This window comes from Haliotis cracherodii, unplaced genomic scaffold, assembly GCF_022045235.1.
Source record: "Haliotis cracherodii isolate W230 unplaced genomic scaffold, xgHalCrac1.p SCAF_5, whole genome shotgun sequence".
In the NCBI taxonomy this organism is placed as follows: Eukaryota; Metazoa; Mollusca; class Gastropoda; order Lepetellida; family Haliotidae; genus Haliotis; species Haliotis cracherodii.
This window is the reverse complement of record NW_027266308.1, coordinates 41,820,771-41,833,154: the sequence shown is the minus strand read 5'-3', so window position 1 is coordinate 41,833,154 and position 12,384 is coordinate 41,820,771. Positions and strand designations below refer to the sequence as shown.

Genomic DNA, 12,384 nt, shown 5'->3' with positions numbered 1-12,384 from the left:
ACTCTAGTCAGTGAGACAGTTCAGTGAGTTTCCGAGCAGCATGATCCAATTCAAGTGGAAATGGTTGTTTATAGGTGTCGGACGCCTCAAAAATACAACTAGGTGTGTGTGCGCATGTGCTTGTACTGGACTACTTGTCCGGACTAATGTCAATGTTATAGAACTAGACTACCGAGATACCATGCCAAAGTTTAACCCCGAGCAGTCCAGTCCTTGTTTTAGCCCCTTGATGCCGAGATCCAGGCTGGGTAACAATAAGTACCATCTTTTAACGTCTTTGGGTATGACGCGGCGGGGGATCTTATCCCCGACCTTCGGCTCTCCAGGCAGACGCTCTACCACTAGACTATGGTAGCGTTCGGTCATGCCATGAAGAACAATAATAAAACTTATGTATATTGCCTTGTATCCCATGTCGGGGCTCATGATGACCTTATCACTCTGGTCAACAGACAGGTGTGATTTTTATTGCCCTCAGGATCTGTCAATGATAAAGACAGTGGATAAGTTTGGATTTAACTTCGAACAGAATTTCAGTTATACCACCTCATGTCATTAAAGCCCGAAGCAATGCAAGTGTTAGACCATACAACTTTGATGAAACCCACAAGCAAGGGTATGGTGCTAACAAACCTAGAGATATCATCGGAGAATCAGGATCTGATCATAAATTTCTCGCATATCTAAGGGAAGCAACTCTACATAAATTACGGATGACTAGACCACCCCTACCCCTTTGTCAATTATTAAAAACTATTCAGTGGTTAAGAGAGTCAGTATTTGTTTGTTTGTTGTTTAACGCTGCACTCAGCAATATTCCAGCCATATGACGGCAGTCTGTAAATAATCGAGTCTGGACCAGAAAATCCAGTGATTGACATCATGAGCATCGATCCTTGCAATTGGGATACGATGACATGCATCAACAAGTCCGCCAGCCAAGTTAGTCGCCTCTTACAACAAGCATTGTCACCTCTTATGGCAAGCATGGGTTGCTGAAGACCTATTCTATCCCGGATCTTCAAGGGCCAGACAGTCAATAATAAAGTATCAATGATGGAGAAACACAACACAAACACACAACCAATGTTATACAAATATCTTTATTGCCATTAGTGTGTTATATGTGTCTATTTCACAGTAGGCTCGGGGGTGTAGCTGATGCTATTTTCATCTAAGCTCCATCTAGAGTTATCTTGAAAACTAAAAGCCTGCTGTAGCTGTGCCTATACAATAATGTACAACATAGCAATAATCAGGCTTGTAGCACAACCTGTGAAATAAGGATCACAATGAGGGTTTTTATCAAGAAAAAATATCATCTTTTAATCTTATCGTAATAACAGATATATACGTCATAGGTGATATATGTCTTTTACCAAGCTTTACTGAGAACTTACAAATCTTAAACCTGAAATAAAGAAGATCATTCATTTAAATATCCATATGTGAAATATATGTACCTATTTCATGAACATAAAACAGGTATATTACATGAGAAAAGCGTTTTGCTAATATGTGCTTATAAATACAATGAAAAGACTTATAATGCACTTAATGTAACTGACTGGTTCTGGTCTGTTTCTTGAACAGTTTCTTCAGGTGTTACATTCACTAGAGCTTACAAAGAGAACCCACTTCAGCAACCCATACCTTAAGACAGTTTCTTTGATGACTACACCAACTTAAACATTATAGAATACCGAAAACAGTTCAGTAAAATCTTCGCTACATCAAAATGAGATATCTATCACAACAAAATTCCACGAACAACCACAGTAAAAGTGTTCATACAACAGGAGGAGCACAACCAAAGTACAGTGATATCACAACTACCTCCAATTAAAGCATTATGGAATTTGATAATCAATATTTCGTTAATGTATATTTGTACTATGAAAACCCAATCAAAGGGGGACAACTCTGAAAGATATATATTGGCAAGAATGAAGTATATCTGTGAAGTTTCAAAAGCTATGGGATACAATACATTAATTCCCCTAATAGAAGTGATGAAAAGATGCACAAAGGGCAGCCTTAGATTGACAGTTGTTTTTACTAAATAAGGGTAATGCCCAACCATGGCCCAGTCAATATTAACATGTATACTTAAAGTGAAAAATATAAACTGCTATAATTTAAATATGTGATTTAATCCTAATAATACGCCCATACTTGATTGAAAAAATAAATTCTTGAAAGTATTTTATTTCTACCACTGAATTCTACATTACGGAACGAGCAATAAATTTGTATATACATACTTACAATAATATTTTCACTGGCATCATAGATAAAACATATCAATCTTGACTAAAACAGCTAATATACTTCATAAATGATCATATATAGAAAAAATAATTATTCATAATTATGAGGCAACAAAAGGATGATAATTACAAAAAGGCAGCATCAGAGCAATGATATGTATGAAAAGTAAAAATTAATAATTCACAATTTTATATAATACAATAGCTATCATTTTAAGTTGGTTCAAAGAAGAAGCAGCTCTCTAAAACTGTAAAATCTAGCAACACTGATCAGACCAAAATGTGTCGTTCAAACGTTTCTGTACAGTTAGGCAATAAGTTACTTGCTGCATTAACAAAAGCATTCACTGTCTGGTCCATCTACCTACCTACTCTGTGTTGCTATGTTACGATTTAATTCAAATATTCTGACTATTTGTCACACGACCTAAGCATGGCACAATTGAAACTACATAGAGTTGATGGTAAACACAATACTATCATTACCCATGTGTGTAGTTTTCTCGATATGTTAATGTTAACAAATAAAATGATCTCATGAAGTCCTGTAACCTTTACTTTTTGATTCTAACAGCCATTATATTTCCTTGAGAGATATGTACATAATTGATGACGTTGCAAACTAAACTATAACACAGTCTCATTGAAATGAGATCTTAGTTCTGGCTACTGCTAAAGAAAGACCTTTCGACATCCCACTACGGGTCACATCAGAACGACTCATCTGAGTGTTGCTTACCAGATCAGGAAAGTGATAGTTGGTGTCTGTTTTCTAATCCTGCAACCTGTAACAAAACACGGGTCTTCTGAACGATGGGCTTTACGATATCTAATGACGGAGGAGACTTTCCATAGCCATGGGAAGTACTGCCATATAATGTCAGCCCTCTGACGTTCCAAAACGTTCTTTTGTTCAGTTTTCAAATTTGAATCAAGAACTTTGTCAAAATGTAGTCTGGAATGGAAGTTGCAAGTTTGAAACTAGTGCCATAAAGCTTGAGAGGGCTGCTTTCTGATTGGCTAATGTCAATTTCTTGTGAGTCATTTTATTTGTTGGTTAAAGATTGCAAAAGGTATTCTGCTATGGCCTGTAATCAGTTGTCCTCAGATCTTTGTGTAGCAGTAGCAAGCACCATGATCAAATTTGAATGAGATTGACTATTTCGTTGACATCGTGAAGATAAATATTCCCATTTCTCTAAACAATAGCTTCCAAATACAAAGAAGCAATCCACACTGACCAAACTGAGGCAACTGATAGCTGACATGTGAACAATGAGTACACAAAAAGCATATGCAAGTGAGTGAGTTAATGTTTAACATCCCATTGGCAATATCACAGCCAAATAGCGACCGTTTAGTATATGCAGTACATATGAAGACAGTTACAGAAGTACGATGAGTGAGTAACTGCTTTGCACATTATATCAGTAAGTGTGTCGGCTTGTTGTGAAAGGGGACCCCATGACACAGGCTGCAGATGCTTACCCCCTGGTGTAATCCATGTACACTGGTATGTGGTGACAAACCAAGGATCATCTTCAACATCATTCTGGGATTCAAACCCTGGATTGCCGCAGATGAACCACTCCAATTCAACCCATGACAACCAGAGTGAAAACCAGAGTGAATCTGGGCGACAATCTGCAAATCCTGTCATGCATAAGGGATGCAACTCTGCTTCAAGTGCTGGTGTGCATTTGACCACTTGTATGAAGGAGATGGCAATGTACAATGTGATTAAGACACAAATCATGACTTCCCTTTGTTTAATAACTGATGATCTGAGAAACCCAAACCTATGGTTACCATGGTTAGAATCAGCAATAATCATTAAAAACACACTATTCTACAGCTGTACAAAATCAGTTTACAAAATGGTCAGGTTAGAAATAGCACATTTGTCCTGTAAAAATATATATGTATACTTATAGAACTGCTATTCATTCCAAGTTTAGGATACCGGTATGATTATATATATACTATCTACAGCAATACATCATACAGATGGGGCAAAAAATGCAATAACAGGATAAAGTGGTATACTGTTCTACTGTACATACACAGAATGTAGAACATTGTTCTATTGTGAATACACACAATGTAGAAAGTTACTTGTGTACAGGAATATACACAATACTTCCAGTTTCTGTAATGCTTTATGAAGGTTAAAAGAACCAAAACCAAGATCACATTTTGCTCTCCTTAATATTTGCATGTGATTAATTAGTATTGTATTCATCAATATTAAATGTTACAGATATATTGTCAGTACTTCAAGGGTATGAATACACGATATTCCTCCATCACAAGTGAATACAGACTTTGCCTGATATGGGGTGTAACATCAATGCATGCCTCATCTAGTCAGGTAGTGAGTGAGTGAGTGAGTGAGTGAGTGAGTGAGTGAGTGAGTGAGTGAGAGTGAGTGAGTGAGTGAGTGAGTGAGTGAGTGAGTGAGTGAGTGAGTGAGTGAGTGAGTGAGTGAGTGAGTGAGAGTATGGTTTTACGCAGCTTTTAGCAATATTCCAGCAATATCACGGCGGGGGACACCAGAAATAGGCTTCACACATTGTACCCATGTCGGGAATCGAACCCGGGTCTTCGGCGTGACGAGCGAACGCTTTAACCACTAGGCTACCCGACCGCCCCTAGTCAGGTAATGAAATGAGTTGGTGTGCAACTCACAGAGCTATGGACAATATATGGAGGGCAGAAAGTATGGGTTATGGGACATGTGGCACACAATGCGAAGTAACAAACATTGTCATTTGTGTTGTAAACCAAGCACCCATTGGTCGGAGAGATAGGTCGATTTGTTTTTGTTTGTTTGTTTGTTGTTTAACACCGCACTCAGCAATATTCCAGCGGTCTGTAAGTAATCCAGTCTTGACCAGACAATCCAGTGATTGACATCATGAGCATCAATCCATGCAATTGCTTTACCATGATATGCATCAACGAAGTCAGCAAGTCTGACCACTCGATCCCGTTAGTTGCCTCTTACGACAAGCATAGTCGCCTTTTACAGCAAGCATGGGTTGCTGAAGACCTTTATACCCAAGATCTTCACGGGTCAGGTCAATTTGTTGTTCAATTTGTTGCCGATTTAGCGAGTACACTGAAATGCAGGGATAGGCACCATTGTTTATATCCAACTAGTCCACAGCTAATTTAAGACAAGAAGTTAATGTAAAATAGCTTCAGTTTTGGAGAAACAACTAGTCCCTCTACATTTTCACTGGTCTCAGGCAGACAAGTGGCTCTGTTTATTGCTGCAATCGGCCGCATGTACTCATTGATGATGGAGGAGCATTTGTAAACCAACCCTTGAAGTACTGACGATGGAACAGGTGAGGCTACACGATCAAGGTAGAAACAGGACCACTTACACCAGTGGAAGAATTCAATTCAGATAGGACTCCATCTTTGGTTAAAGCCCTGGGCATGTCTTTACAAGGAGTGTCACTTATTTATTATTCCAATGAGTTATCAACTTTAAGGAAGCTGACATCATATGTGCAGCTCAATAAGTTCATGTTTCCATATACCTTTTAACTTCCATACAGTACATATAGTTTCAAAACCATCAGAACTATAAATGTAATTCTTTTTTAAAATCCCAAACAGCCCAGCTATTAGATTCAATTCTTCTATCATTAAATATTGATACAAAAAGATTATATCTTACAATACACATCAGAATGTACTCTGGGAATGTCTTGGAAATACATCTTTGATGTATTCAGTTTCTAAAGAAACATTATTTTTATCACACCACCAAAGATAATATTTTGCAGTCCTGAAAACAAAACACTTTCACATTTGATAATATAATATCATAATCTTCATTTTAACCTCACATGAACTAAATTCATACAAAAGATACATATTATGTTTGAGATGTTAAGAAAATAACTTTGGTTAACTCTATCGCAGGTTATAAGTCTTGGCTATAGGAGTATTTTGATCATCAAGGATTACAGTATACAATGCTAATATCAAGACATGAAATTAGGAAATTCTATATACACATTACTTTTCACAGAGACTATGAACAAGGAGTTGTAGATCTGTCATGAATGTAACGCACCACAATCACCTGATGACAACTTATGATCATATCCCATCACTGAAGTCAGTTAATTAAATTTTGCTCGGGTATGTGCGCAAGATGGGATCAGTCCCAATGGTGTTGGTGACGGAACAAGATTGATGGAATGATCTGTTGCAGGACCTCAGCACTACTGCGCTGCCCTGCATAGCAGAGCTCACTGGCAATGATTCACATGTCAAGACGGAACTAAGATGAAAGTTTAAGACACTTATTAGTACAAGAGAAATACTTAAATCGAATGTGTTTATCAAAATATTCCTGTAAAATGTGGACTGGTTTGCATAAGGTTGTGCGATTTGTTGTCAAATAGCACTGCTGTATAAAACCAAGGCAAGATCAACGACCACGATTTGGTTGTGTTAAGATATTGCCATACTTGCATACTAGGCTGTGATTGTCGTACTGCTCACAAAACAACACTTTTTGGTCCTATGATGGTCTACACACCATACAGACATGAAGCACAAATCAGTCAGGTTGAGATTGCACCTGTCACATTAAATGTTTAACAGACGTTTACTCACTTTTATTCCTAAAAATGAAGCAAGTGCCATTGTTTTTCTTAATATAATTGACCATGGTCCAATTTGATAACACGATCTTAGTGCAACAACTGTCATAAGTCTGTCACTAAAGTATGGGAATTACGATCGTGTTAGCATTAAGATCGCTTGGTCGAATGGGGCCCTGTTCATCACAGGTCAGAGCAATGTTCCACAAAGCGATCTTAGCCCTATGTCTGTCGTATGTCTAGAGTTACGACTGTCTTAGCGCAAGATCATTTTGCTGAATGGGGCCCAGGGCATTTGGTCATCTACCGAAAGTCAATAAGTGACAAAATATCAGCCATGGTCAAGCCATGATAAAATAACATTGTTAATTTGATAAAATATAATCACACTGACTTAATCATGTTATCTATGTTCATGTTGCACCAGGTATTTGAACAAACCGTGAACTTGAATGTACACAAATCATGGTCTTTTAATGGGCGGAGTGCAGTGTTATCATGTAGGTGAAGTCTTCATGGATGGAATAGTACAACATGTTGTGAATACAAAACAAATATCCATTTTCTTTACTTTCATAGCAAGTTATCATGTATTTCAAGGCACACTCTGTGACACCAAGTAGTCCACAGTTCTTTGTTGCATAAACCATACCTCATCAGATGTGTAGAAATGTAAAAAATGTGAAACATCAAATCGAGGTATCCATGAAAATGTGGTGATTTGCTTCCTATGTTGAGTTTTGACGGAGCTTACGTTATTGCAGTCGAGGGCAATGGAAACTAATTAACTGTAATTAAGTAGATTTTTATACAAGATACACAGCCCTCTTCCTGCCTAACTTACCATAACTCATGTACCAGTGCTGGAAATAAAGTGGGGTCCTGGGGTCCTTGTCATTGGAATCTAGGGACCCTGTCAACTTTCAACATCAGGGTTACAAAAAGGATACTTTCATGCCTAAATTGTAACTGCATGTACATTTCTTGACAACAGTATGTACAGAACCTCATGTTAAACACTGTACAAGGACTGCAAGAGTACAAATGTCAAACAATGTACAAGGACTGCAAGAGTACAAATGTCAAACAATGTACAAGGACTGCAAGAGTACAAATGTCAAACACTGTACAAGGACTGCAGGAGTTCAAACAGTACCCATGTAGTCATATTTGGACACATATCTACAGTTGCTCCCTCTTCACTGACTGTCCACCCCAGAGTCCTATCATCTAACCTTTGTTCTTGACTTCATAATCTTCGTGACAAATGAGAATGATAACATGAAATCATCGTCTGCAGTTCTCTTAAAAACACATCCAAGTAATACTTTCAGTTCACACTGAGCAAGGTTTTGTTTATGCCCTTTAATTCTCGAACCTAAATGAATCTGAACCCTTTTCTGTACAGTCATGACACACAGCTGTCTTCAATACATCTTCTTCTGATACGCCTTGCAAGCTTACACAATACAGGTTATGTAAAACACAGCCCAAAGCCTTCAAGTTCTCCTCAGCATGCTGATAATTGTTAGAAACACACACCCCATACAGTCCATTTACTAAGATAGTGTTACACCACAAGTCTGTAAGCTGGCATATATGGATGTATTTACAGAAAAGGGGTATTCTGGAAGCTGCTATGTCGAAGCCTAAACTCACAACAGGGTTAGGCACAACCTGCCAGGAACACAGGATTAAGATATCTGGTAGACGATGCAAGGAGCTTGAAACACAGACTTGGAACTTCAGCATGGGCTGTTCCTTAAACTCCTCATCAAGGGCATCAGACACGATGGAGGGCCTGCCTCACGTAGGAACGGGTGTTGCATCAGCTCGGCTGCGGTGGCTCTCTGGGTCGGGTCGCGCACCAACATCTTGTCCAGGAAGCCTTGAAGCCTTGGAGAAACCTGGCAAGCAGATTCGAACATAAGTGTTTGTTGTGTATGATTGAGTTGCTGAATGAATGTTGTTTGACATGTTTGTATTGTACAGTATTCCAGCCCCATCATGGAGAACTTTAAATACTCAAGTCTACACCAAAGAAATCTGTGTGTGAGTGAGTATGGTTTTACGCTGCTTCAGGCAATATACCAGTAATCATCACAGCAGGAAAACTAGAAATGGGCTATACACATTCCCTTGCTATTTATTGCTGTGATTTGAAGTTTGGCTCTAAAACTTCTTCCCATAAGGGGGCGGTCGGGTAGCCTAGTGGTTAAAGCGTTCGCTCGTCACGCTGAAGACCCGGGTTCGATTCCCGACACGGGTACAATGTGTGAAGCCCATTTCTGGTGTCCCCCGCCGTGATATTGCTGGAATATTGCTAAAAGCGGCGTAAAACCATACTCACTCACTCACTCTTCCCATTAGGGGAATCAAACCCAGATCTTTGGTGTGACAAGTGAATGCTTTAACCACTAGGCTACCCTGTGAACAAAAACATGAGCATCTTTAGGGAACGAAGACAGGCAATCAGTCAAGTCACAGAGCTTGACCACCCACCTCCTGTTTTAGCTGATGCTTGTGACAAGCATGGGGTAATGAATAGGGACCAAATCTGACCTCGAATCCACAAAGGTTTAGAAATGACATTTGAGAGAGTGAGTATGGTTGTACGCCGCTTTTAGCAATATTCCAGCAATATCACGGCAGGAAATGGAAATGAAATTTGAATGGACAAGGGAGCACATCAGTTGTAACATTGTTTTAATGGTGATCATATGTGCCTTACTTTCTGAAAAAGAATAGCTAAGTAAGTAATATGTATATAAAAAAACCATATTGTTTCACCGACTTAGTGAATTACATCAGTAACACAACAGCTATTACTATGATAACAGCTATCTTTCAACAAGTAATTATTTGATAATAAAACACTAGAATAATGATGGAAGGTTGGGTTAAAAATATTAACTGCTGCAAACAAGAAGTTCGGTCATTATAACATCAGCAATTACCAGAGCAACAGCTTCTTTGGCGATGACTAGCCAAGGGAAGTAACTGTGGATTTAATCGTAAAATATGCATAGACCAGGTTATTTTGTCACCTTTCTGAAACAATAAGGGGCCAGAAAGGGTGTTAGTGTCCTCTCACCTTGTGCGTGTTCTTCAGTTTTGGGGGAGGCATGTCTCTGATGCGCCTCATGGCTTGCAGTGGGGGTTCATTGAAGAATGGTGGTTCTCCGTCTATCATCTCGATAACCATGATGCCCATGGACCAAATGTCCACCTGCACAATCACACGAAACATCAGTGAGTGAGTGAGTGAGTGAGTGAGTGAGTGAGTGAGTGAGTGAGTGAGTGAGTGAGTGAACTAGGATTTGTGCCAATGATCATCGCATTCTGGCATGCCTTAGGGGTGCAACTCACGGTAAATTGTGTTCCACTTTTACACGCCTGGGCAAACCGTGCCCACACATCAGTTCAGTACAAAATGTGATTTGATACTGGAACGTCCTACCATGCTGATCATATGAATTTAAAGAAAAAGATCTTTATCTTTAGCCATGCTGATCATATGTATTTTAGAGAGAAAGACCATTTCTCTTCATATCTGGTAAGTTGATATAACATAAGGTCCTATTTCTTGACATAACAATGACATAACAATTTGATCCATAGCCATGCTGATAATATGAATTAAAAGAGAAAGGACATTTCTCTTGATCTCGGGTAAGCTTGTTTGTTTGTTTGTTTGTTTGTTGTGTAACGCCACACTCGGCAATATTCCAGCCATATTATAGCAGTCTGTAAATAATTGAGTCTGGACCAGACAATCAAGTGATTCATAATACGAGCATCGATCCACGCATTTGGGATACAATGACATGCATCAAGCAAGTCAGCGAGCCCAACCACCCGATCCTGTTAGCCACCTCTTACGACGAGCATAGTCAAGCTCGAGTTGCTGAAGACCTGTTCAAACTAGGATCTTAACTTCGGTACAAGCATGGGTAGAAGAAGACCTATTCTAACCCGGATCTTCACAGGGGTACAAGCATGAGTTGCTGTAGACCTATTCCAACAGTAATCTTCACAGGGGTACAAGCATGAGTTGCTGTAGACCTATTCCAACAGTAATTTTCACAGGGGTACAAGCATGGGTTGCTGTAGACCTATTCCAACAGTAATCTTCACAGGGGTACAAGCATGAGTTGCTGTAGACCTATTCCAACAGTAATCTTCACGGTGGTACAAGCATGGGTTGCTGTAGACCTATTCCAACAGTAATCTTCACGGGGGTACAAGCATGGGTTGCTGTAGAACTATTATAAACCGGATCTTCACAGGCGTCTTGATGCACAAAGGCTCTAGAACATTTCCTTAAACTTTAACTATTTTACAGCACCATTAAAGTCACAGTGATGTAAGTTATTTATTCACTATGCTGACAAGATAGCACATGGCTAGTTCTATCAGATGAAATAGATGCATGTCAAGTCCACCATGTGCCTTACCTCTGGGCCATACGGAAGGCGGGATATTACTTCTGGTGCCATCCAGTATGGTGTTCCTACCAGCGACTTCCTCTTCTGAAGTTCCATAGTAACTTGAGCACAGAAACCAAAATCTGACAGTTTCACCTGAAATTTAAGGAAAATTGTGAGTCAGGTTCAGACTAATTTCAGTTTTATCCCATTGTGTCAATTTAATTATGTTGAAAAGCCCTATGTGATGCAGACAAACATGGTGAGGTGAGGTGAGGTGAAATGGGGTTTAACGTCGCGTCCAAGATTATTGCACTTATATAGCGACGTGCATGCACATGTATTTGGGTGTGTGTGGCTGCTTGTACTAGTCCGGACTGATGCCGATTTATAGTGCTAGCACACTGAGATACCATGCCGCAGTTTAACATGAATACCCCACTCAGACACAGTTTATTGACTCCGAGCCGACCAGTCCTTGTTTCAGCCCCTTAATGCCGAGCGCCAGATGGGGTAACAACAAGTACCATCTTTTAACGTCTTTTGGTATGACGCGGCTGGGGATCGAACCCCGGACCTTCCGCTCTCCAGGCGGACGCTCTACCATTACACCACGGAGGCGGTCAGATGAACATGGATGGATGGATGGATAGCGCGTCCTGCATTAGTGTGTAGGAGATGTAGGAGATCTCGCTGACCAGTATATGGATTATTGTTTTCAAATGGCATGACCACAGCATGATGCTACAGGCTGGATGCATCAATCTACAGACATGATTAATAATATAACTCAGATTAACACCAATCCGAACTTACTTTTCCATCATGTGACAGCAGTATGGAGTCCGACTTGATGTCCCGATGGATGACCCCGTGGGAGTGGAGGAAGGCCAGGGCTTTCAGACAGGCCCGACACACTGTTGCTATCTGCACCTCGTCCATCCTGGCAACAAAAGCATGCTACACATACTGGCACAGTACATCAGCAATACACACAATGTTGATGCTTTAATCAGTTATAATATGGGCAGAGAATGAAAGTACTAAAACATAATTTAT

General features: G+C 39.7%; 1 protein-coding gene across 2 annotated transcripts in view; it reads right to left on the bottom strand.

Annotated features, from left to right (window-relative positions):
* Positions 1-1,085: 1,085 nt before the first annotated feature.
* Positions 1,086-12,384, bottom strand: part of LOC139444303 (serine/threonine-protein kinase PAK 4-like) — a 33,829-nt gene continuing 22,530 nt past the window's right edge. For both annotated transcript variants that reach the window (XM_071225236.1, XM_071225237.1), the window contains 4 exons: positions 12,142-12,268; positions 11,356-11,481; positions 9,993-10,127; positions 1,086-8,805 (listed from right to left, as the gene is read on the bottom strand). In XM_071225236.1, coding sequence (XP_071081337.1) covers positions 8,644-8,805; positions 9,993-10,127; positions 11,356-11,481; positions 12,142-12,268 — 550 coding nt within the window. In that variant the 3' untranslated portion in view covers positions 1,086-8,643. The remainder of the gene's footprint in view (positions 8,806-9,992; positions 10,128-11,355; positions 11,482-12,141; positions 12,269-12,384) is intronic.